Genomic DNA, 25,056 nt, shown 5'->3' on the forward strand with positions numbered 1-25,056 from the left:
GAATTAAGGTTTATTTAATGAATACATATGCTTTTGTGATCATACATGTAGCAAAAAGAATTTGCATATTCTATATGAAGAATTAGTAAATTTGATAAAATGTGTGTTATAATCATTAACTAATACTATCCGACTAATCTATATATCTATATATAAACAAATCTAATCTATATATCTATATATAAACAAATTAAGTAACGCAACCTCTCATTATAAAAGATGGTAGTGGTTGATTTGTTAGTCGGTTTCAATTATTTATCCTAAGAAACATCTCACATGTTATGTACATCATAATACAAATAACTGAGGAAAAATATAAAAAAAAAAATACAATTAATGAGATGTTCTAATACTCTCATTTTGAAGGTTTTGTCAAAAGATTAGGAGTTATGTACAAGTCAAAATTGGACTATCTGCAACAGAACAGACAAACTAATTGATCTTACAGTGATTTACATGTCGAACTTACTAATCATTAATTCATTTGACAAATTTTTAGAGTTAATAAAAAAATGATCACAACATAACCTATGTCCAATTGGCTTTGTATCTTTTAAGTTTATAACCCGAATTGTTAGCTGACTTCATGGTTTGAGTCTTTTAGTTTGTGCAACAATTACTGAACTCAATTAGAGAATTACTGGTAAGCTATTGAACACTAATGTCATCATCATGATGCTCAATGCTACTAAATCGGTCAATTTTATTACACGTGAGAACAAAAACATTAATTCATTTTTGTCTAAATTTTAAGTAGCCCACAAAATACAGAAATAACTTTGCTCAAAATCACAGACTATTACAACTTTATACCAACATAAACACAGACTATTACAACTTTATATTTGCATTTCTATTGTACCAAAAAGTACAATTAAATTTAATTTTTATAAAACCAGTTTAATAAAACCATAAAACATAAGTATTTTTAAGTGAAAAAAATATAGTTACCTTAAAACAGGGGGACCTTTTAGTAGAACTATTATGCCAAATATTTTCAGAACATTATTTTAATTCAATAAAAGTAATCAAATTAAGCAACTCAATTAAGTAAAATAATAATAATAATTACAAAAGTGTATCCTCATACAGAAAAATATTTACTGAAGAATTCAACCAAAAACTACAAGTTACTTTATTCACACACAAGCAGGTCAATACTCAATTAGGAATATAGCTATTAGGCGGCTCGCACTTTTTTAAAGGTTATGAAAAGTTGAATTGGTTAAAACCATGACATGGTCTATTGCATTCAAAGATTTACTATGCAAACATTAAAAGAATGCTACAAAAACAAAAGCACACTATTTACCCATCAATTATAATTATGACTAACTACAAAGTTTATTATACATTATCCATATCATTATCAGTTACTTAACTACTACACAGTTTATCTTCCAAAATACAATGATTAGCAGGCAATAGATCCCCAACTTCACACTCTCTATACTGCAATAATTCACCGCTTTTCCAATACCAGAATCAAAAGTCGCATGAATTTAGACATCAATTTGAACTTTTGCCTTTCAGTTTGTTGAATAGCCGAAGAACACCTAATCAAATAAATACTCAACATAAAATGATTTGACCATATAAAAAGCATATAATAAACATGGCTTATGCGTAGTCCATACACAGATTGACATACACCAAGTATTTTCTTTCCCACAGGACACTCCTCAATGTATTCCATAGTCACCATCTTAAACCAAGGCAAGACAGCTGACTCAGTTTAGTGGATACCATTGCATCATCCCGATTACGTTAGTGTCACTTAAGACAACCAAGATAATGACTCCAAATCTAGAACTTGATCATGTTTCATATTGCTCTGTAGTTAATTATTACATTTCTTACAATATTGCATTTGGAAAAAGAAGAGCAAATAGGAGGAGGGAGACTCTACATTTTATCAGTTGCCAAAAGCCAACACTCAAAGGACACTCTTACTAGGACTCAGCCTAACCTTTTATGAACTATTCCTTTACTTGGAAACAAAAGACAAATCACATAATTTTAGGAGAAAAGCTCCTAAAATTAAAAATAGCATTTTCTTTTTAGTGAAGAGGATGTGAAAGATAATTCACTAGAGCCAGTATAGTGATTGGGGGCTGGGAAGCATACAGATAATCATAGGTTCTAACCTGAGTACCACTATTGTACACCAAAAATAACCCCAGAAAATCACATCTATATAAGGAATTAGAGAAACTTTCCATTTTAAGACGTCCATAACCAAACATCTCATGGTGAAACTACTATTTCTCTTCTAGACCTTCAATAATTGTAGTATTGTGAAATTCATCATATGGCAATTTTGGTATTATCAGAACATAAATTTGAAGTTCATGCCACCCCCTAAAATCCAAATATTCAAAAAGGAGAATAACATACAGCAAATAGTTCCAAAAAAACCAGTTTCTTGAACAGCTTCTGATTTCCTCGACCATATAGGTTGCTCTGACAACATAACATTGCAAGGACCAACCAAAATCTGCAAGTTACCACAAACATGGAAGTTAAATATATGGTCCAAACAGCCTGAGTTCCTATTGAACAAGAAAAATGTGAAGTAACATGACAAACAATGCAATCAGTCCAGATAATCACTGAATGTTTCGTGCATATATAGTATATCTAGATAAAACAAGCTACATGCATATTTCAGCTGCACCACGATATAAAAAGTTTAATAATAATTGAGGCAGAATTAAATACCTGCTTCAAGTGTCTAAGTAACTCGGTAAATATACAGATCAGTATTGAAGGGGGAGAGAAGTTATCTTCCAAAATGTGCTTCCGTGAAAGCTACATTCTCAAGAGAGCGAAGTGTTCACCTTGCAATGTTTGTTGTTAGAACAATAAAATGATCACCCAGTCATATAGAACAATTGACCAGGAGAAGCCCATCATGTGGACTTCGGAAATCAAAAGAAGTAATTAGAATAACAGTAGTAAAAATTTATCCTCACCATTACCTACACAAATAAGTGGCAAATATTTGAAACATCTAGTAACTGAGAAGATGCTTAGATAGCTCCCATGCAAAACAATCAAATAGATTGAAAATGTAGTAACCACAAGTTTCTTAATTGAAACAATCATAATGGTAAGGTATTCAAAAGTAGCAAACTGATAGTGCAAAAACAATTTTCAAAAGCAAAATAGAAAAAAGAAAGAAAATAAACATACTTCTTGAAAAAAATTGGAACTAAAGCATCCGTATCCTTCACTCCAGTTAGACTAATGCCATCAAAATTTGATAGTATATTCACAAATCAAACAGAGTAGGGAGTAAACTATAACAAAAAGAAAAAAGCAGCAGCAATAATAATAATGACAATGATTAAATAATTACAATCTGCTGCCAAAATGCACAACTTTCTATTCATCAAATTCAAGACATGAAGAAGCCCAGAAGTAGATTTAAGTCAAAAGTGACTAGGATAAAGAGGACCAAGTACAAGGGAGCAAAGCTTAAATGTCCAGTTCCCACTGGAAAATCTAAGTTCATATTTGTTAAATACCTCTGGTAAACAAAAGCCTAACCTGTGCACATGCCTTCAACATAGTAATAATTACTGTTCAGATCTGTACAAACTTTATATCAAAAGACTCTTCCCGATTGACAATCTAATTTTACTCACAACTAAGTATTTTTGACAGCTGAAATACAGTGCACAGGTTTTGCATCATGATATGTGATGGTGACCATAAAGTAAGTTTAGCATACATTAATACTGAACTGCATTGTTCAGAAAATTGGTCAGAAAGCATCTTCAGTTCCCAACTAGAAGTAAGAGGAAGCAGGTTTGTGCCAGTGATCAGAATTCAGCCAGAAATCTCAATTTCAGCAGGTTATGACACTGTTCTCCCATAGCAAATAGATGCAATATAGAGATTCTTTGCCCATTTATCCTGCAGAAACAAAACACCAAATGTGAACAAGAATGATCATAGAATTGGTAATGAATAAAGGAAAATTAGATTCATTGTTTACCTTAACATGAGCGCTAGGAAAAGCAGATGTTCGGAGTGTCTCCTGAGTTTCATCAGTTGGTTTTCTTCTTGGGACACTAAGAACAAAAGCAGCCTGGTCCCGTGTTGCAGCAGTTGAGGTGATGCGATAACCATTATCCCACCTTCGATGAATACCTTCACTGGGATACAAGAAATCAAGTTCCACAACCTGGCTTTGAACATGGAGAGAAAAATATATACAAATCAGATTTCTTTCTTCAATGCCACAAGGATTCTAAATCAAAAAGGACTTTCTAAAATGCAGGACCTGATCAGAATAACCAGCCCCACGTGACATAACAATTGCCCATCTAGTGCCAGCAGTGGCCATAGCAGTTACATAAAATCCTTCTCTCCATTTTTTGTTGATCCACTTAAATGGAAACGAATCACTGACTTTATAGGATTGCTGTACGTACTGGGTACCTAAAAGGATTCATCAAACAATTAAAGTAAGAAACAGCTTAAACAGCCAGTCAAAATGTGCAAAAGGGATCATCAAAAGTCAAGCCAAGCACGATCCCAGATAGACAATAAACAGAACAAAGACTTCAGGGATATTTACCTTTAGACATTACAACCAATGAGCATCCATTATGAGCTCCGGCTATGGCACTAATGTAATAATTATTTTCCCATTGTTCCATAATCCATTCCTATTAAAACAGATACATGAATTTGTCAGTTTATATCAAGTTCAAAACAAAAATAGTAAAACATAATACAGATAAAACTGTATAGTTTACAAACATGATACTATGATATCACCAGCATCACAATAATGCCACCGCTGAAACATAAAATAGCTAACCTTATGAAGAAAGCAGGAAGAGAGTTCATAAACTTGTGCAGTGAAACCAGTGCCAGCATCCATAATGAGTGCCCAAAGATTAGTACAAGAAGCCACACTGCTGATAAATAAACCATCTTCATTCCCTTTATCAATGTGTTGGGCTAACCGCACATCGGCGACATTATAATGATACCTAAATCAAAAGATATTTCTTTAGGCTCCTACATTTTAAAATCACTGGAGAAAACATGCAACATCAGAAGAAAACCTTTGCTTCATTGGTCGACGAGCATTGTAAACACTAATCCATTGTGTAGCAGGCATTCCCATTCGAACCTTTTTTTTAGGCTGTTCATCGTCATCATCTTCCATGGTCAAACGCCCCCTCTTATGGCCAACCTGACATATAAGCTACACAATAATAGCCCAAAAAGGGCAGTAAGAGTCAGAATTTAAAAGTGTAAACAATAAATAGTAAATTCTAAAGTAATAATATCATGAAGTACCTTCTGAGCACCCTCGGTGTTTATTGGCCTGATATCTGGATTTGGGCCCACGATTCCATCAAAGAGGGATATATATTTTGCATAATTTGGTTCTTCATCAAACTTCAAATTCACTACATATTCAACAAACTGCCGGAAAGGTTGAGGACAAAAGCAACACAATGTTTCTGGAGAGGTGGCCATCTTTTTTTTGCAGACAAGAAACCCTTTATTTTCCCCCTGTAACAACAAACTTTATAAGAATCATATTTTCATTTACCATCAGGTACTGGTACTAAAATGATTATATTTGAAACAGTCATAACCTGATATCCTTGCCAGGGAAGCCGACCCCGAAGAAGGAACACAAGAGTATAAGCAAGAGATTCCAAGTCATCTCTCCTGCTACCTGTTCTACCAAGATGAGCATGCACACTAGCATAACGAACTGTGCCCCTGTGGCAAGAATATACCTCACAATCATTCAAAACCTGCATGTTGACTAAGGTTTGTAGATATTTAACAAATAATTTACCTAAAAACATCTGGACGCTGATCGTATTCAACATGAAGGCCAGTCGAATTATCACGCCACCGAGTTGCTGGATAGATGAATTGGGAGTGTCATATGAGCATCCAAATTATGAGAAATTAGGCATGTTCATTGACAATGGACATATCAAGGGCAATGTAGTGTACTTACCTAACCCAAGATCAACAAGAAACAACTTCTTTTCATCTGGAGTTCCAGGGGGTCCAAGCAAAAAATTCTCAGGCTTTACATCACCATGCACATATCTGCAATAATGACAGAGAATGATGAAATGTTCTTGAAACAAAAATATACTCAAGAATCATTTCAGTTAAACAATACAAGCATATACAAAAGAAAATAAAATCCAGAGTTCCTGATAAAAAATTCAAACAGATCCAAATTTTATAATCCCAAATCGTTTTATAAATATAAATGCTGCTCATTCAGAGAAATAGGATATGTTTCTCCATCATCATGTCACCAAAAGGTAACAACAAATTATTGACCATGTTTTTCTAACACGATAAACAAAATTTAAATTGATATGGTCACATCAGTGGGGAAGCATTCTGGACTGAGCAACATGTCAATGAAAATAAAAACCAGAAACAAATCATAAACATAATCAGGAAAAGGAGCATCACCCTCTAGAATGCATCTTCTCTAATATGGAGATAGCCTCAATTGCAATACATGCTACCATTTCAGTAGACATGCTGAAATCCCAAAAACAAAAAGAAACATAGTTAGCTATTAAATAAAAGTTCGAACATTAAGAAAAAAAAGAATAATTACACTTCAATATTTCACATAGATACTCACGTGTGAGAGTTGTTATTCCAAACATCCCACAGACTGGGACCAAGCATATCCATTACCTGTATGTAAAGTTTAGTTATAAAAACATTTAGAGACAACCACAAGCCTCCATCCATCAGTTAAAAATTCATGAACACATACCATAATATAGTAGTCACCTTGCCGTCCCTTGAAATGTACTCGTGGAACACCATGACTACCGCCTAATGCACTACAAGACAAAATCACAGCAAAGTTAGCACTTAATATCCATAACAAAGTGAGACCACAGCCGAGCAACTCCATCACGTGGGAAGAAAAAAATTCAACTCACTTGTAAACCTGCCACTCGTATGGCGGTCCATAGTTGCACCCCTTGCTGCTTCTATGTTCAAATTTTAAAGCTACCTATAGTCATTAGAGCAACAAGTGGATAGCAACAAATCCAATATGTATCATTCAAATACAATTGTAAACCAAAGACCACATGCTAAGACCATACCTCAACAGCACCGGCACCAGTCCGTTCGCTAGAATTCGTAACTCCTATCCGCCGACCAACATAGACTTGCCCAAATCCTCCCTTCCCAAGTTTTCTCTCAATTCTATACAAAGGAGAACCACCAACTTGAACCTGTTGCAAACAAAAATACACAAAAGATTAATTTCCAACGTGTACAAAAATTATTCCATATTAGTACCTTTGGTTTAAATTTTTCATTTCATTTATCCAAAGATTAGAAACAGCGATAATAAAAAAGATCTAAGAACCAAACTTGAGCTCAGCGGAGCGACATAGGACTATTTAGCATGCAAGCTGCTGTAAGATGTTCAGCGTTCCACAACGGAAAAGAAACAACACAGGGAAGCAATACATATAATCAGAACATTGAGCGGATAAAGTTATGCTTGTACATTTTTCCAGAACTCAAACTACAGAGAAAATATGTGAAACTAAAATCACCTTCTCCGGAAGAGGAGCAGTGCTGCCTTCATCTTCAGCTCCCGGAGCCTTATCTGCGCTACGGCCACGACTATCGTCTTCATCCATGTCTTCCTCTTCAAAAACCCTAGCCGAAATTTTATTATTGTTATTCTCTTTCTCTCCTAGCTTGTATTTTAAATTTCTATTTCTATTTCTGGCTCCGCAAGCAGCACCAGCGTAATCGTTCACGACTTCATCGGCGGCGGCGATCGCATTGTTCTGACTCCGATTCCTCCGCGTTCGGGCAGGCGCGGCGGATGTCTTCCTCCGTCGAGCTCTGGCGGTCGCCGGCGAGGCTGGCTGAATGATCGGGATAACGTTTGCGTTGTCTACGAGTCGGTTTCTTCGAGTTCGGGTACGCAGCTCAGGCATGGTAAGGATGGTAGTGGCCCATGACGAAGAGGGAAACTCATGAAGGTTCCAGAATCATCGATCAGACCAGATTTTAAAGTTTAAATAGAAGAATTGATAGCAGAAAATCAGAAAAACGGGTTGGGTGATGAATAAATAACGAGGGAGTTAGAATCAACCCGAAATTAGGGTTTGATGAGAATGAAGTTTAGAGATCTGTGGAGGGAAACAAAAATGAAAGGATTCTCTGCAGTTCTAGATTTCAAGTACAGATACGGAGAAACATGGATAGAGATTTGTTATTCATTTTTCCTAATTTTTAAAATATAAGCATTTTATAGGCGTTGCATTTCATTAGATTGCCACTTATGTGGCAAAGATGGTTACACTTAATATTAATAATAATAATGATATGTAATTATATTCTCGTCAAATAATAATAATAATAATAATAATAATAATAATAATAATATGTGGATATTGTTTTATTTTTATTTTAGAAGTCTTATTTGTCTGATTGTAAGTGTTGTATTCTGTATTGAGAGAGTTGGAAAGCGGTCTAGTTTACTACCCTTTTGTCAATTTAATTTCAAAACTTGGAAAATAATGCAGTAAACATTTATAGTTGGTTTGGTGTAACAGGATATAACTTACTAAAAATAATAATATATTCTTCACATATATTTGGAGTTTTTTTCTTTAATTTTTGTAATGTTTTCCATACAATAATGTAATTTTGAGAAGAAAATGTAGTTTATTCTTTAGTTGGCAAACCTGAATTGATTATAACTATATCTCCGGCAACCGTAATTGTTATAGAATCGAATTTAAAAATTGAAAAGTTAATAAATAAGTGATTTTCATGAATAATACATAAATTTTGTGTGAATCTTATAGAATATATTCTATTATTGTTGATTATAGTTTATTTATCCATTAATTTGTTAGCTCACACGAGGTCAGAAGATTTTTTTTTTTTAATGATGTCCAATATGTATCTTTAGTTAAAATTCTAAAAAGTTTTGCTAAAGAATTTTCTAGTGATATTGAAAGATAATCTTTTTATCAATTGAACTAAATAATGACTTGAAACAATTACTAGGTAATGGCTTAAAACCATGTTTTTGAATGATTAAATATTTCTCTTTTTATTAATAAAAGTTAAAAATAGAATAATTCTCCGTCTATTAAGAAAAAAAAGCATGATATCATCTAATCAATTAGATTTAAAAATTTACGTATAAGGTTATTTATATCTATATGTTTATATAACGTTATTAAACAAAATATAATAGGTTTTGATAAAATATAACAAATAGATAGAAAAACATATAATTTATCAATAAAAACATATTTACTCAATATTTTGAACACAAAGTGTCTCAAAAAAAACTTATCTGTTATACAAAACATATGTTTATATATCTACATTTATATATCTATATATTAAATTTTGCATATCATTCGACAGTATCATCCGACTCTATCAAAGGTAGGTTATCACCTATAGCCTCCTTTGTTCATATCAAACGATAATCATTATCAAAGAATTAAACAAAACACGTAAAAAAACAAAAAGTAGGTTAAGCTAGTGTACAAAAGAATTAACATATCATAACTTAAATCAACAATTTACAAGTTATTGAATACTTATTTATATATATATATGTTAACTTTGACACTTCTTGTTATAAAATATTATGAATAGGAAGTTATATTCAAATTTGTTGACGGATTGCTGTGTTGTATGGTCTCTGAGGTCAGACAAATTAAAGATTTGAATTAGTTGACAGCAGATTTTTCCATGATAAAGGCTAAGAAACATTGGATAGACTTTAACTTTAAAAACTTGTGAGAATTAATAATATTATCTGGGTTTATCTAGCAAGAACCAAGAATTTCTTTTTAAAAAAAATTATTTGACATGACTATCATTTAACCGTAAAATGACCTTAATAAAAACTATTTTTTGTATTTCTAAATAAAAGCAAGGAGTAGTATTAAATAATAGTAAAATAATTATGTGTCGTGTCCTTTTCTTTAAAGAAAAATAGTATTAAATAATAATACAAACAATTTTGGTAAAAAGAAAAATTCATGGACTAATCTTAACTCACAGGATTTTGGAAGTATTTAACTCTGTTGGTTTTTTTAATAAAAGTTTTTTTTGTCATATGAGCTTTTTTGATATTGTGGGCTTTTTTGGCCCCATCTCATTGGGCTAGGGCCAATCCCTGATAAGGATTAATTTGACAGGTCTAATTACAATATCCAAATTTCACCTACACAAGTATTCATGACATTCAACTCAACATACCAAACTCCAACAGGCAACTCAACATACTAAATCTCACCAATCAAATTGATTGCACAGATCAACCACCAAATAATCATATACACATCAAATAAAACTTACCTATCAATTACAATCAAAGAAAACCAATTTCCCTTACCTGGATGGTGCTCCGACGGTTTTATGAACCATAAACTTTTTCCTAGGGCTCCAAGATCTCTATTTGCTCATACAATTCACAATAATTTGATCACAGTATATACCCTTGATATTACCGATTAACATAAAATCAATCCCCAAAAGAATAAAGAAAGCCCTTACATGCAAAGACACTAAAATTTAAGAAAAAATGATAGAAATCAACTTACTCTTTAATTGAATTCAATCGACTAAGAATGAAGATTTTGTCTCAAGAATCCTTCAAACACTTTATGATATTCATATAGATGAGTAAAAGGAAGAATTTCTAGAAAAAAGACAAAGAAAATTAAAAAAAAAAAGTTTTAAAAGATAATTTTTTAGATAATAAAACTCTTTACAAAATTCTATTTATACTTTCCATATTTTTAAAATAAAATAAAATGTATTATTATTTAAAAAACTCAACCCTATCTAATATTCCATTTACGAGGATCTTACAATTTGTGTATAATTGATTAAGAAAAAAATTAACATTTAAATCTAATTTATACTTTAATAATAATTATAAAATATTCTTAGTTAAATATTATAAATTGATTTCTTTTAAGTAAAAGAATACTTTGATATGATATTAAGTCGTTATAAATACTTTAATATGATACTAAAGACCTTAGAAATACTATTATTCAGATCAACCATCAGGGTGCCAAGATAAAAAGGTTAACTTAAAGGCTGATGCTAATATAAAAAACTAACTTAGGCCTTTAGTGCATAAATTTGTGAAGCCGCAATAACTAGCCATAGTGTGCCCACGAAGTCAATATTACAATCTTGTATATGAAAAAGAACAATTATTACAACATTTCATTTATATTATTAGTGAAAGATGTAACTTTATCATATCAACTTTAACACTCACAAGAGCATGCTTATGTTGTGTGACTCTTCCCTAAAGATTGACAGTGATATTACATTTTGAGAACTTTATCAGAAGAGTCTCATCCACTGCCCACCAACTGTTACGGGCAAAAAATTGATATTTTAAACAGATATTCAGAAATAATGTATAATAAAATAATATAACATTTATTTATAAATAAATTGATCTAGTTATCATAAAAAAATTAGAATCAAAATTAATTTATATTTTATTAGGTTAAATTAAATTAAGTTAAAATTATATTTAATTATTTTACACTATATTTTATATTCTTTTACAATTAATTTAAATTTTATTTTAAAAAATTTAAAAATATTTTATTTTAAATATATCTGTAAATTTTTAAAATTCGTATATATTTTTTAAATGGGTATACGAAGAATTAACAAATCAATTTTTTTGTTTTTAATACGATAATGAATAGCGATAATGAAAAAATGACATTCAAATATCTGTGTGCGCTAGATTTAAGAAAAATTATATTTGACATCTTTTAAAGAGAGATTGTCACTGGTATAATATATATTAAAGGAGTTTTCAAAATATTGCTTTTTAAGAGAATGAAGATAAACACCGTAGTTTTCGTTTGTATGTATAAAAATACATATCTACTTGACTATCTTTTTTTTTTTATTATTATTGATATAGATATATATTTTCTTAATTTTCTTGAATTTGGAATGTAATTTTGTTTGAATTTAAATAAGCTAATTGTCTTGAATGAAGATATTATATGTATTGTATGACTGGATGGGTTAGACGACACAAATGATATACGGACAATGTTATTGTGACAATGACTTTTTAATCCATGCATGTTTGTCATAATTACCTTGCACGTGAAAGGTTCATGTCCGCTTCGAGCCACTGGCATAAAGTCTAATCTCATGATGGTTAAGGTAAATCGTGATTAATGGTAATGTACTATGATTTGGTCGAGATTAAGATATCACTAATTACGGGCCCACGTCAAAAATTATAAATATGGATTAAAGGTAAGATGTAGGTGGTTCACTTTTATTGTGCATTTATTATTGATCTGTGATTACCGTATGGATTGTGTACTGATAGATGTATCTTTGTGTAAACGGATGACAATGAAGACAAATTGTGAAAGTGTTGGAAGTGACTCGACCTCGTAACCCGAAACAATATATATGTCTAAAAGATTTTAATATAACTTGGAATGTAATTTTGTTTGAATTTATAGTTTTAAGAAAAAATTTAGATAATTTGAATACTTTGTATTTTTAAAAACATATCAAATGGTATAATATATTTGGGGAGAAAATAATTTATTTTTTAAGAAATATCTACACATATTAATTATATTCACAATTTTCAATATATTTATAGTTTTTTTTATAAATGGCTACATAATAATTAACTAGAGATATATACAAAATAGATTTTGATGGTTGTGATGTATGTCTATCTCTCTTCACCTTCTTTGTTAACTGCTAGAATTGTTCATGCTTAGTTTTTTTTAGTGATACCATTTAATAATGGCACATGGCAAGTAGTTATAGTTTAGCTAAATCACACTTGAGGCAAAACTGATTATATATATATATATATATATATATATATATATATATATATTTAAATTATATTAGGGATAAAATCAGGTTATATAATTCTAAATGATTTTAAAAATATAAAACTATATTTTCTATATTTATTGTACTTTTCCAACAATTTTTATGCACCAATACTATGCTTAATTAAAATTAATTTTAAAGGTTCAATTTTTTTAAAGGTCAAAACCAATTATTAGTCAAACGATTATATGAAATTAACAAAAAATAATATATATATATATATATATATATATATATATATATATATATATAACGATTTTATTAAAAAAAAATAATATTATACTGATTAAAATATAATAAAGTCAAGCTTAAACAAAACATGATCATCCTAGATTTATACTATAGCACTATCCTCATCTTTAACTGTAATCCTTGTTACATCATCATTTACTCATATCATTTAAGATGATTATTGTAAAAACACATACACATAAAATAACACAAAAAAGAATAAGTTATAATGTGCAAAATAATATTCATAAAATAAACATAGATTTATCATCACACATCATCCATTCATAAAAATAAATATAACATACATAAATACTCATGTTACATCAATTATCTAGATATACGTATTAACGTCAAACTCTAGTGAGTTATGCGCTTGTAGTGGTAGAAGAACTCACCCACCCAAGTTACCACACACACAAGGTTAATAATACATACATTATTATAACTATATATTAATAGATACACTATTATGACCACAACTAATTCCCCTTGGATTAGTATTAACCATTTTCAGATAAACATTGTAATCAACCATCATTTTAACATTTACAAAATCACACATTAAATATACCAGAAGATAACATATACATAGAGTTAGACTCTCTTAATTTTACTTAGCGAGAATATATACTCACTCATTGAGCAGTGTTTGGAAGTACATTCGTCCAACAATCAGATAGCTTGTCCATCAAGATTATCATTGGAACTCAACTTAAATTCACAAAAGTCACCTAGCGAGACTTGTCTTGTCCAACCATTGTTAAGTTAGTGAGCTTTTTGACTTTGGCTTCGTCCAACAAATATTATGGCCAATGACCAACAAGTTAGTAGCTCTTTGACTTTGACTTCATCCAACAAGTATATTCTCACTTGATCACCAAGTCAGTAACTTTTTTACTTTGGCTTCACCTAGTGAATATATTATCGCACGATGAGTCTGCGTAATTTTGTAGATTCATGCCATTTCAATCATACAACTCAGTTTAACAACAATCACATAAGTTAAAACATATCATCTATCATATTGTACATTATTCAATTACTCAATTAGTCTCTATTGCAATACTAGCCACAACATCTCCAATTTCAAAATACAATTCATGTATGTCAAATTAAATTCTAACTCAACTCCACATATCATATTTTATCAGAAAACTCAATTACACAAACAAAATATCGTACAAACATATACAATTAGCAATTTCAAAGTATCTAACGGTTTAAAATACTGCAATTAGTTTCTTTTACCTGAAACACAAATCAAACTGCTTAAGAATCCTAAAAACACCTTAGATATACAAGTTTTATTTGTCTCCTATGAACAACACAAACACGATCAAAATACACTATTACAACTACTAATTTGCAGATACTAGTAAAACAAACTCAAATATTACATGCAAGTAAAAAATGTCAAATGTGGAGAATGAACATACATACCAAGAAATTTGACAAAAAAATCAACTTACTCTATTGAAGAAACTGATTTTCAAATATATGAATAAAAAGTGAAAAAACCTAAGAAAATTTTAAAATAAAATTTTTAGAGAGATTGTGTTTTTTCTTCTGCCAAATAATACTATTTTTTTTTTGTAAAATTAAACCGTGGACTTCTTTTAATCGGAATGGCATTTTTTATTTCAATGATCGATGAACAAAGTCTTAGTAATTTGTACTTATAAAACAGTTGCATTTTAGAGGAATTAAGTTTAACACTATTTATTTTAAAATGGAATCAACTTACAAATACGATTTATCTATTTTTGTAGCTTTTCTAAAATATATACATTTTAATAATTTAAAAAGAAAATTATGCTAGACTATTAGAAAAGCCACGACAATAAGTCCACATACCTTTCATGCTGTTCTCAACAAAAAATTCACATTGCATGAAGAGGAACATTTGATGAAATTAAAAATTCACTTCGTGGCATAAAAAGCATTTATAATACGAATAGAAATTAATAATTAAAAATTTTCATAAAATTAAATTATATCAGCAATTTTTAGCGTCTAAAATCAAATATATATTTAGCAAATTTAGAACTATCTTGACAACAGGAAAATTTGACAAAAAATGGTTTATTAAAAAAATCTATTGTTTCTTTTTATTCTCTCTACATATAATTTATAATTTTAATACAAATAATGTTAGAGGAACCATAGTAAAAACATATACATTTTTTCTAGTAAATGAATATTATATCTTTTCTCTGAAAAAAGTTATAATTAACAAATTTTAAAATATAATCAAGGGCAAAATATATATATATATATATATATATATATATAAGTTTCTCTTATATATTATTATACAAATTATTTATTAAAAGTGATTAATTGAATATTAATTGTATGTGTTATTTGAGTATGGTCCGACATATATATTCACACTACTTACTTTATCGTCTCGCATTCAATGTCCGAAAATGAAAAAATCAATAATTGGTGACATTTTTGTAAATAAAAATTTATTTAAAACGTCGGATTGAGAAAACTGATGTCATATTGTGTAAGTTTTACAAAAATTTAACGTGAAGGTGAAAATGTACTCATGTATGACGTCAGATGTCTAGTTTCAGACGTCAAAAGGGTATAAGACGTCAAAATATCACTTTTTAAACATTATATGTTAGTGAATTCAATAAAAATTTGGGCGAGAGATTGAAAATTTATTTACATTATCTTAGCGCGAGACCTTATTCTCTACTCAAATTATTCTCGAATAAAGCTTGGCGACCAACACATGTAAATATTTCTTTCATTTTTTACAAATGCATGTTGATTAATTACTTTAGGTATGATTTTCGTTCGTTTTGACCGATTGTTGTCATGTTCTCCTTCATAGGCGCATTCTCCTCTCTCTCTCTCTCACTGACAACAACACTTTATTCTGACGAACCCACTTTAAAAAATGATAGTTTTCGTTTTTGTTTTTGTTGGTATTGATATTGTTGAACTTTTTTGTTGTTCATACTACATGTTATACATTTGTTGTTCATACTACACGTTGTACATCCAAGATTAGGGTAAAACTGAGAGTATATTTAAAACAACTCCAAATGACTTGAAAATTTGTTCAAAGCACTAAAGTATCATGAGAAGCCCCCACAAAAAAAAAATTAAATCAAAATTCAAAGTTTAAGTATGTGAATTATTTTTGCAAAGTTTGGAAAAAATAAAAAAAATTGACGAAAAATAGAAAACAAACTTTTCTTGAAAATCTAGAAGGAACAGCAAACTACGCGGGCTGCTACGTGATTGAAATTTTTTTTTACCCTAAATTGATATATAATAATCACAAATCGACCAACTGAAACAAATGTTATGGTCATTTAAAGATTTATCTAAATTGACTTTCTAAATAATTTTTATACTTCAAAGAGACCTAAAGTAAGGGCTTCTAGTGTTTTCTCTCTGAAATAAGGGTTCTAAGGAGTAGTAAAAAAATAATCCAACCAAAAATTACTAGTTAATATTACTATGGTCATAACTTTTATCTTTTTGTTCATAGTTCATAGTTCATAATTCATGAAGTATAAAATGTCAAAAAATGAGCACATTTTGTTTTTTTGTTTTCAATTCTCGTAAAAATATAAAAATGGATCACTATTAATTAAAAAAATAAAATTGATTAATGTCGGAAAATGAAAAAAATTGACATTGATTAACATTATAGATCACTTTTTTCTAATGTTAATTATCGTCAAAAAAACAAGATAATATCCAACGTAAGAAAAAAAGATAATATCCGACGTAAATAATAAACGTTAAATTTTTTACTTTTTAACATCAATTTAACATCTTAAAATATAAGGCTAGTGTTTTTTTGACGTTAAAAAGCTAAAAGCACCCACATCAAAATCTTCTTTTTGAACTAATGACAATCAATATTGGTTGTATAATTATATAATTACTATAAAAAGTTATTAATGGGTTTGCTCTATATGGAATGAAATTGGAAAACTTATTTTTCTTTACAGGAACAAGCTAATGTGGGAATAAAACTCATAGGGTCAACAATAACAAAAGACTCCTTGTTATAACCACTATATAACGTATATACTATAGGACTAAAATTCATTTTTTAAACTCCAAACACAAAATTAATTAATAAAACCATTTTCATAGTCCCATATTGAATAGTTCAATAGAAATTATAGCTAATAATTTTATATGTCCAAAAAAGCTAATTAATAAAATGACTAGCATAGTCCCATATCGTATAGTTTCATATGTAGTAATCTTTATAATCATAGTATACATTGAACTCCTACTAAGTGAGCTCTCTTGAATTATTTCTGGGCATGAAACCTCTACCTGACAGCCTAAACTGTTTTTTTCCTATAAAATTCAAACCTTTTAATCTGTTTATTAATTAATATACACAATCTCATTTCAATTATAAAATTTAGGAAGTTAAAATTATTTAAGTCCACTGTCAAACACTCAAGAAACAGTGATTTTATAAAGAATCATTGTAGTTCAAGTGAAGCTTTGCAGAGTTGAATGTTGTCATAAGGTATAAGTTAATTTACTTGTTTATTACTGAACATAGTGTAGGTTGAATGCATAGTTATGTGGTAGACACTGTAATTGAAAACCTTATCAGCAGATAATTTTGTTAATGCGTGTTGGTGTTATTCAAATTAGGGCAATTATCCTTTCACCATCAGATCTCTGATGTTATCCTTCTTTTTGCTACTAGTTTGTGAGATAGAAAGGGTTAGAGAAACTCTTATCAAGTCTTAAGTATTGCTCATCCTATAGATAAAAGAACTGCATCTACATTGATGCTAGACAGTTAACAAAATACTCAATTGATTAGAAATTCATTTAATAAAACTGAATAGGGATAAACACATATATTTGACTGTTAACTTTAGGTTTTACAAAACCTGATGGATGCAGACCAAGAACAACCCTTCTTAATTAACGGAAATAATAAGTAGAAGAAGGTAGCAACAGTTTTTGATTTTTTGGTAACATAGGAGTTGGTAAGAACACAATCCATTGCAGTAATTAACAGTAAGTAACATACATGAAAGACTAATTAATTAACTACAGTTTTAACCACACATTATTCTATACACGTCAGCAATAGTGATCCAACCATTTCTGCAACCTCAACTCTCTGTAGAACCTCGCTATGAACTCCTCCGCGGCCTCGTCCACGTGGAAGTCCTTCTCCACGACGTCGTTCAACATGGAAGCGGCGGAGCCCGCGATCTTCACGCGCCTCTCTATGATGCCGTCACCACCGCCACGGCACATCCTCACAGCGCGATGAGCCGGCGAGCGGCTTGAAGAGGGAGGAGAGAGCTTCCTCCGACTGGCATGCGAGAGGCGCGGCGGACTCCCGCTGCAGCTGAACTGATACTCCAGCGGCGACACGAAGGAGACGTGAGCGTCACGTGGGCGGCATGTGAGGGCCTGGTGGTGGCGGACGACGACGTCGTTGAGCGCCTTCCCTATGTTCTTCCCCCGCTTCATGACGTCGTTTTGTATGAAGAAACCGAGGAAACGCACCGTTTTGGAGAGCTTCTCCGGCACGAGCGGGGGACGGTTGGGGTCCATGCATGTGATGTCTGCCACATGTGGCAGAGTGAAGTGTGTCTGTTTCATGCGTATAGGAGAAAATTAAGCAATAGCTAGAGTACTGGTGTGGTCCAATTACATAGACCAAATGATGGAATTGGTGAAGAGGGTTTGGTTTGTGGGTAGAGAAGAATTTATAGGAATGAATGAAAATAGGTAGATAAGGGCAGAGAAAACAAAGTTGGTGTGTTTGACGTTTGTGTTAGGGATAGTGAACCCTATAATCATTACAGTTTTATTGTGCATATCCTTCTTTTTCCCTTTCTTTTTCACCAATTATTGTGTTATTATATATAACACCTACACTTATTCCTCTTCTTTTCTCCCTACTTTATCTTCTTATGATTAAAATATTCCCTCCCAAACACAGTTCAAATTTAAAATGGTAGATGGGAATTGAATTTATTATATGCAGTTGAAGGTATATAGTTATATACCATAATAACAGAAGCACCTAAAAGTCTGAAACTTATAGTGTCTGTGACCTTTGAATGACCATTGTCCGTGGTGCGGACCCAGTGGCGTGCTGTGATAAGCACCTTTAGTAATAGTAGAATACTTAGTGAGATTTTTCTTTTTTTTATTTTATTACAGTAATGGAAAAAGCAATAGTACTGACTCACGGATTACGCACACATATAAGGAATTTGGAATATGAAATATATGGAGGGGTCTCCAAATGATAACTTTTGGTTAGGCGTAAGTTTTCCTTTAGCCCTACATTATCCATATTTAATTCTCAACTTACATGTAAAGCCTATGGAAATTGCAGACTTTCGTTATTTTATTTTCTGCTATGGCCTACCATCATCATGATAGTATCAATTATCAGGAATCCAATAGACCTTTTATTTAGTCGGTGATCTAATTATGTATTATATAGGTATCTGACAAATTCTATTATTTAACCTAAAAATCTTTTATTTGTTCTTATCGAAAGTAGTCAGTCATCTACCAAGTTTTGATTCAGATATTCTTTCACTTTGTACTTAATTAGTGCTACCTACTATTATAATATCTTTGCTTTCTTCAACTATGTTAGGGCATAGTGAATATGTTGTTTCTGCATAATTTCTGGGTCACCTCTTCCAACCGTTACCTTAAAGGTGGCTACATTGTATACTCGTGAAATTTTTGTGTCAGTATACATAATATTTTATATGTTTGTAGTAAATGTAATGTATTAGCTAAATCAAATATTAAAATAGTGAAAGTTTATGTTATATAATTTAATTTTACAAGAAAATGATTTTTTTTTCATAAAATCGTAAAAACATTATAATAGAAAAGAAAAAGATTTACAACATTCCAAGTCATTTTCTGTTGGTCGTTTTCATGATTTCTTTCCGTCATCAATTGCCATGTTCTCCCACATTCCAAAAACTATGTGTGGTATCTCATTGTCAATTGATCGTGGTTTCATTCAGCTGGTTATTTATCTCATCTTGCCCAGTTTCAAATTTTACAACTATGAATCTCATGTAATTATGTATTTTGTACAGATATTTAGGAAATTATAAATATATTTTTAAGAAATTATCTTCAAGACTTATTAGATTTTAGACACAAACAATTATGAGATTTTTTCGTTGATTAGTTATATAATTAAATTAACTCTTGATAAACATGTAATAAAGTCACGTACAAGTGACCCGACAGATTAGGTATCCCACTGGAACAATTCATAACAGAAATCTCAGTCAACTTTAATTGTGGGCGAATTTATCGGGTAATAATAGTATGACAAAAGTCATTTCTAATTCAATAGATAAGTAAATATGTAGTAGGAGGAAAAAAATATATACGTGCTTATAATAATATATGACAATAAAAGTATATTATAATTCTATGATCTATTAGTTTGAATTTTAAACCTCCATCGAAATGCATGGAAAAGATATTATGACAGTGAAATTTTGGTATCATAAGTCTTGCAACAGTCTAATTATTATTACATAATCATAGCTAAGGTAAGAAAGTCCCAACTTTTCCTCTCTTTCTTATCACTTACTCTGACTTAAAAGTCCCACATTGTACAGGTAATCTCATGAACATTATCTTATGTGGTATATTAAAGAGAAAGACAACAAAATCTATGCTATCAAGTATAGAAGGAAAGAGACTCTGGGTTGTTTTATGCATAGCTTCCATTGAGTGTAACTATTTCGAGGTAAGTCAATTTATCCAATTGAAATTATGTTATATATTTATTAATTATATTATAGAATATAATACGCAAAAATAAGAGTTTAGTAATAATGATAGTTTAGATGGTTTTCCAATTTAGATATATTAAAGATTAATTATTTTTTTTCCAATCCAAGAATATATAATTTATTGATAATAGAAATACTTTTAACAAGTTTTAACCTATAGGTAATTAATAATAAAATACTTTTAACATGTTATAACCTATAGGTAATTAATAATAGAATTGCTAGTTTTACTTTAGGGTATACTTTTAATAATTTTTAACCCGTCAATCTTTATTCTACATTTACAATAGTTAATTAACAATAGAATTACTTTTAACAAGTACTCTGCTAATCTTCAAGCTTTTCTGTGCTAGTCCCTATCAAAGTTGTAGATAATCTTTATCAGGACCTAAATTAACAATAGAAACATTTTTTAACTAATAAGTTTTACTCCGCTAATATTCCTTGAAGTTGATGAAAGACAAACACATCCTAAATACTTTTAACAAATACTATTATGATATGTTCTAAATATATGATATTTAAATAGTTAATAATAGAAACACTCTTAACAAGTTGTAAGAGTAATATTCTTGAATGATGATGAGAAAGAAACACAGTAGTCCAGATACTTTCAAGTTCTAAATATTGGATTTGCTTTTAATTCTTTGTATTCTGCTTTTTTTTTCTTTTTTATTTTGTACATTAAGTTTTAAAATCCTCAAACTTTGTTTTTTTAAATATTCTATTTCAGTTGTTTTAATTAAAACGATGATTGGTTGATTTAAATAATTCAGAGTGTCAAACAAACAGAGTATTGTGAACCTACTGAACCTACACTCAGTTTACATATATGTTAACACAGGTTTTAATCATGGTTTTGTTTTTAAATATTTCATGCTGTGTCAAGAGTTTATTTGGTTAACTTCCTTAACTAAAACATTAGTTAGGGTAACAAGAAAGGACTAAAATAAACAATTTTCAAAACACGAAATACCATATTGAACTTTTAAACTTTTAAACTTTAATGTCGAAAACGTACAATATTAAAACATAGAAGAATGAAATAATATAACAAATGTATACCAATAACTATTTTGGATGCACTTTTTTGTAATCATACATTGTGAAAGCTTTTTAAATAAAAATATTAAAAGATTAAAATGAACATTTAAATTGATTAGATGTAAAATTTAAATGTTTAGAGCATATATACGTATATATTAACTTCTTTACTGAACATATGGAGTGTTTTTCTATAAAGAATATTAAAATTAACTTTGGATCCAAACAAAGCTCTTAATAACAATAACTTATTTTATGCACTTTTGGGTTAACTAGTTTCAGTATTACAAAAGTGTTAAGAGGTACTGGTATTTATTTTGGATGAGTATTTTTTTTTTTATGTTTTTGATTATTTGTGAGAGTCTTCTAACATAAAATTTAAAACTAAACACCACCTCAACTTGGCCTTTTATTATATAGAGAGAAAAGAAAGAATAAGGTAACACCTGTTAGGACTAAAAAGATTAATAAAAAATGTAATTCATTTTATAAATTAATTTCTCTTTTAAAAATAAAATTCACACTTAAACAAGTCTTAGTAAATAATTTTGTTTAAGAAGATTAACAATTTGTATCAGGAAAATTATGCAATTGGTTACAATTTTTACGGTGAAAGTATTTGAAGATGGGTTTAAACCTAACTCAAACCTACAAACCAGCTTGTAAAATAATGTTTATACTTCACATATATATTATAAATTGGTCTTATTTATAGTCAATGTAGAACTTTCACCTAAAAGTCACAAAGTGCTAACATTTTCTTTATGCAAAATCGAATCTTGAATCCTTTTCTTGATCAAAGTCATTTTCATGACTTTTTTTTAGGATGTTTCTTTCTGTTTTCTTAATAAGCGTATTAGTGATTAATTTTTTAATTTTTTTCTCTAATCATTTCATTCTAACATTAACTTTTGTATGTAATGATACTTTAAATCTTAAGTCTTGGATCATGCTTTTTTATTGAAAGATTATTCTTGTCCGAAAAGATGTTCAATTGAAAGAAAAACACATGGGAAGAGGACAAATGAATAACTTGACTTGTGCTGTAACTTTAATGATCAGCAGCAGATTCCTATTCTATTTCTATCATGTATAGTTGCACACCACTGCTTTTCTTCTTCTTTTTTTTTTTTTTTAAAAAAAAAAGAATATAAACATACTTTTACTTATTCAAATTTTTAAAATATAAGGATGACTCAGTATTAAAGATATAATAGGTAATAAGAAAGATAGCGAGTTAAACTCGTTCTATTAAAAATTTGAAGATTTAAGATTGATTTAATGAATTTGAAAAAGACAATGAAAAAAAAAGATATAAATTCAATTTCTTTAGTATCAAATAATAAAAACTAACACCCATCAAATATGCTACTTCTTTTTAGCACTGATATTTAGACATTAACACAATAAACACACCGCATGCATAGCAATCTTCTCATTAACTCATTACTCTTTTTCGTTTTTCTATTTTAGAAATAGCATAGTTTGTGCATTTTCTGTATTAAGTGGAGTGATGTATAAAACTGTTTGAGTATAAAGTGTAGACAAGAACTATGGGAGAGAAATCTGATGAAAGATGGAAAGGTAAAGCAGTGGTTGAGCTTGCAGACACAAATGGTGAAGTAGCATGGAGTGTGATAGAGGATTTCTGCAACATCCATAAGTGGATGTCACTAGACACATGCTATCAACAAGAGGGTAGTCTTGGCAAACCAGGTCTCATCAGATACTGTGCTTCAACCATTGTTGATGATGTGGAGAAGACCCCAACATTGAAGTGGGTCAAAGAGAAGCTACTTGCCATTGATCCTGTTGAACGATGTTTGAGCTATGAAGTTATTGAGAACAACATGGGATTTAAGTTCTATGTGGCCACACTCAAAGTGCTGTCAAGGGAGGAGGGAGGATGCAAGATTGAATGGGGATTTGTCTGTGATCCAATGGAAGGGTGGAGTGTTGAAGGTTTGGAGTCATATGTTGAGTCTTCTCTGCAGATCATAAAGAAGAACATCCAACTTGCATACAACACACCATAGGTTTTCACATCTGGTCAGATTAATCAATCTCCGTGTTTGAAATTTCTGCAATTAATAATCAAGCATAAACTAATATTTGCTTGCCGTTAAACTTTTCTAGAAGTGTTTGTTTGTTTAATTCTCTCAAAACTCAAAAGTATAATGTTGGCTTGTGGTTAAACTTTTATGCAAACTGTTTTGTTTGTTTAATTCAGTCAACCAGCTCTATATTATTATGCTGATAAACGAAATCATACTTTTAACACATATTTTTCACATTTATTTGATATTATTTTTTTTCATTACAAAAAAAATTGTTGTTTAATAAATGTTTTTTTTTTTTTTAATTTGTAAAGGTTCTTATCTTCCCTGAATAGGCCTATAGAGACTTTTTAAACCTTCACTGTCACAATCAATCTATGATTTTTTTTTTTTTAACTTTTTGATATCAGATTTATATTGTAAAGATTTTTTTTGTTTTGAAAAATTTAACCTCTTCTATTAATACTTATTTTCTGAAGATTTACAAACCTTTTTTATTCTCAATTATTTCAAATAAAAAAAAAAATTTATAATTATTTTATTTTTATAATGAATATGAAATTAAGACAAATATATTGCTTTATTATATTTTTATATTTTTTAATCATTATTTTTTTACTTGGATGTTTTTTAATATTACATATGTCTATGATATTGACATTATTTTTCAATTGTTTTTACTTTTAATCTGTTTTCCTAATAGTTTGAATTTTATTATTTCAATATTTTTAAAATAATAAATAGGAAAATGATTTTCACATTTCAAAATAAAAGAAATTAAATTACCCAATATAATATTTAGTTACTATTACATCTTCAACAACTTTATGTATTTGACTAACATTTTTTAAAAGCTTTATATAAAAAGTTAATTTTTTAGTTTAATTATAATTAAAATAATAATCCTATTATTTTGTCAACTTCCTTTTATTCGTGTTCTTAAGGTTTAATCTCCCTAAAAG

At 29.8% G+C, this 25,056-nt stretch overlaps 3 protein-coding genes across 10 annotated transcripts; 1 reads left to right on the forward strand and 2 right to left on the reverse strand.

Annotated features, from left to right (window-relative positions):
* Positions 1-1,307: 1,307 nt before the first annotated feature.
* LOC106762351 (casein kinase 1-like protein HD16) lies at positions 1,308-8,295 on the reverse strand. 8 transcript variants are annotated; one of them, XR_002667814.1, is made up of 20 exons: positions 7,599-8,295; positions 7,137-7,268; positions 6,969-7,042; positions 6,797-6,866; positions 6,659-6,714; positions 6,481-6,552; positions 6,005-6,099; positions 5,837-5,903; positions 5,628-5,757; positions 5,323-5,541; positions 5,085-5,227; positions 4,835-5,009; positions 4,589-4,679; positions 4,292-4,449; positions 4,004-4,192; positions 3,737-3,921; positions 2,982-3,040; positions 2,722-2,840; positions 2,398-2,497; positions 1,308-1,556 (listed from the first exon to the last, which is right to left on the reverse strand). XR_002667814.1 is itself a non-coding variant. In XM_014646220.2 (16 exons), exons 1-16 carry the CDS (start codon positions 7,989-7,991, stop codon positions 3,862-3,864), a joined length of 2,124 nt encoding a protein of 707 aa, XP_014501706.1. In that variant the 5' UTR covers positions 7,992-8,295; the 3' UTR covers positions 3,481-3,861. The 8 variants fall into 8 exon arrangements, 1 of the variants encoding a protein (XP_014501706.1); XR_002667815.1 differs by having other exon boundaries at positions 2,976-3,040; XR_002667813.1 differs by lacking the exon at positions 2,982-3,040.
* Positions 8,296-18,035: 9,740 nt separating this feature from the next.
* Positions 18,036-18,995, reverse strand: LOC106761748. Its single transcript, XM_014645320.2, has one exon. The coding sequence runs from the start codon at positions 18,802-18,804 to the stop codon at positions 18,274-18,276; it is 531 nt and encodes a 176-aa protein (XP_014500806.1). The 5' UTR covers positions 18,805-18,995; the 3' UTR covers positions 18,036-18,273.
* A 1,901-nt stretch (positions 18,996-20,896) lies between these two features.
* LOC106761695 (lachrymatory-factor synthase) lies at positions 20,897-24,252 on the forward strand. The gene is made up of 2 exons (XM_014645265.2): positions 20,897-20,947; positions 23,577-24,252. Exon 2 carries the CDS (start codon positions 23,591-23,593, stop codon positions 24,071-24,073), a length of 483 nt encoding a protein of 160 aa, XP_014500751.1. The 5' UTR covers positions 20,897-20,947; positions 23,577-23,590; the 3' UTR covers positions 24,074-24,252.
* The last annotated feature ends 804 nt before the right edge of the window (positions 24,253-25,056 follow it).

Source organism: Vigna radiata, chromosome 5 (assembly GCF_000741045.1).
Source record: "Vigna radiata var. radiata cultivar VC1973A chromosome 5, Vradiata_ver6, whole genome shotgun sequence".
Classification (NCBI taxonomy): Eukaryota; Viridiplantae; Streptophyta; class Magnoliopsida; order Fabales; family Fabaceae; genus Vigna; species Vigna radiata.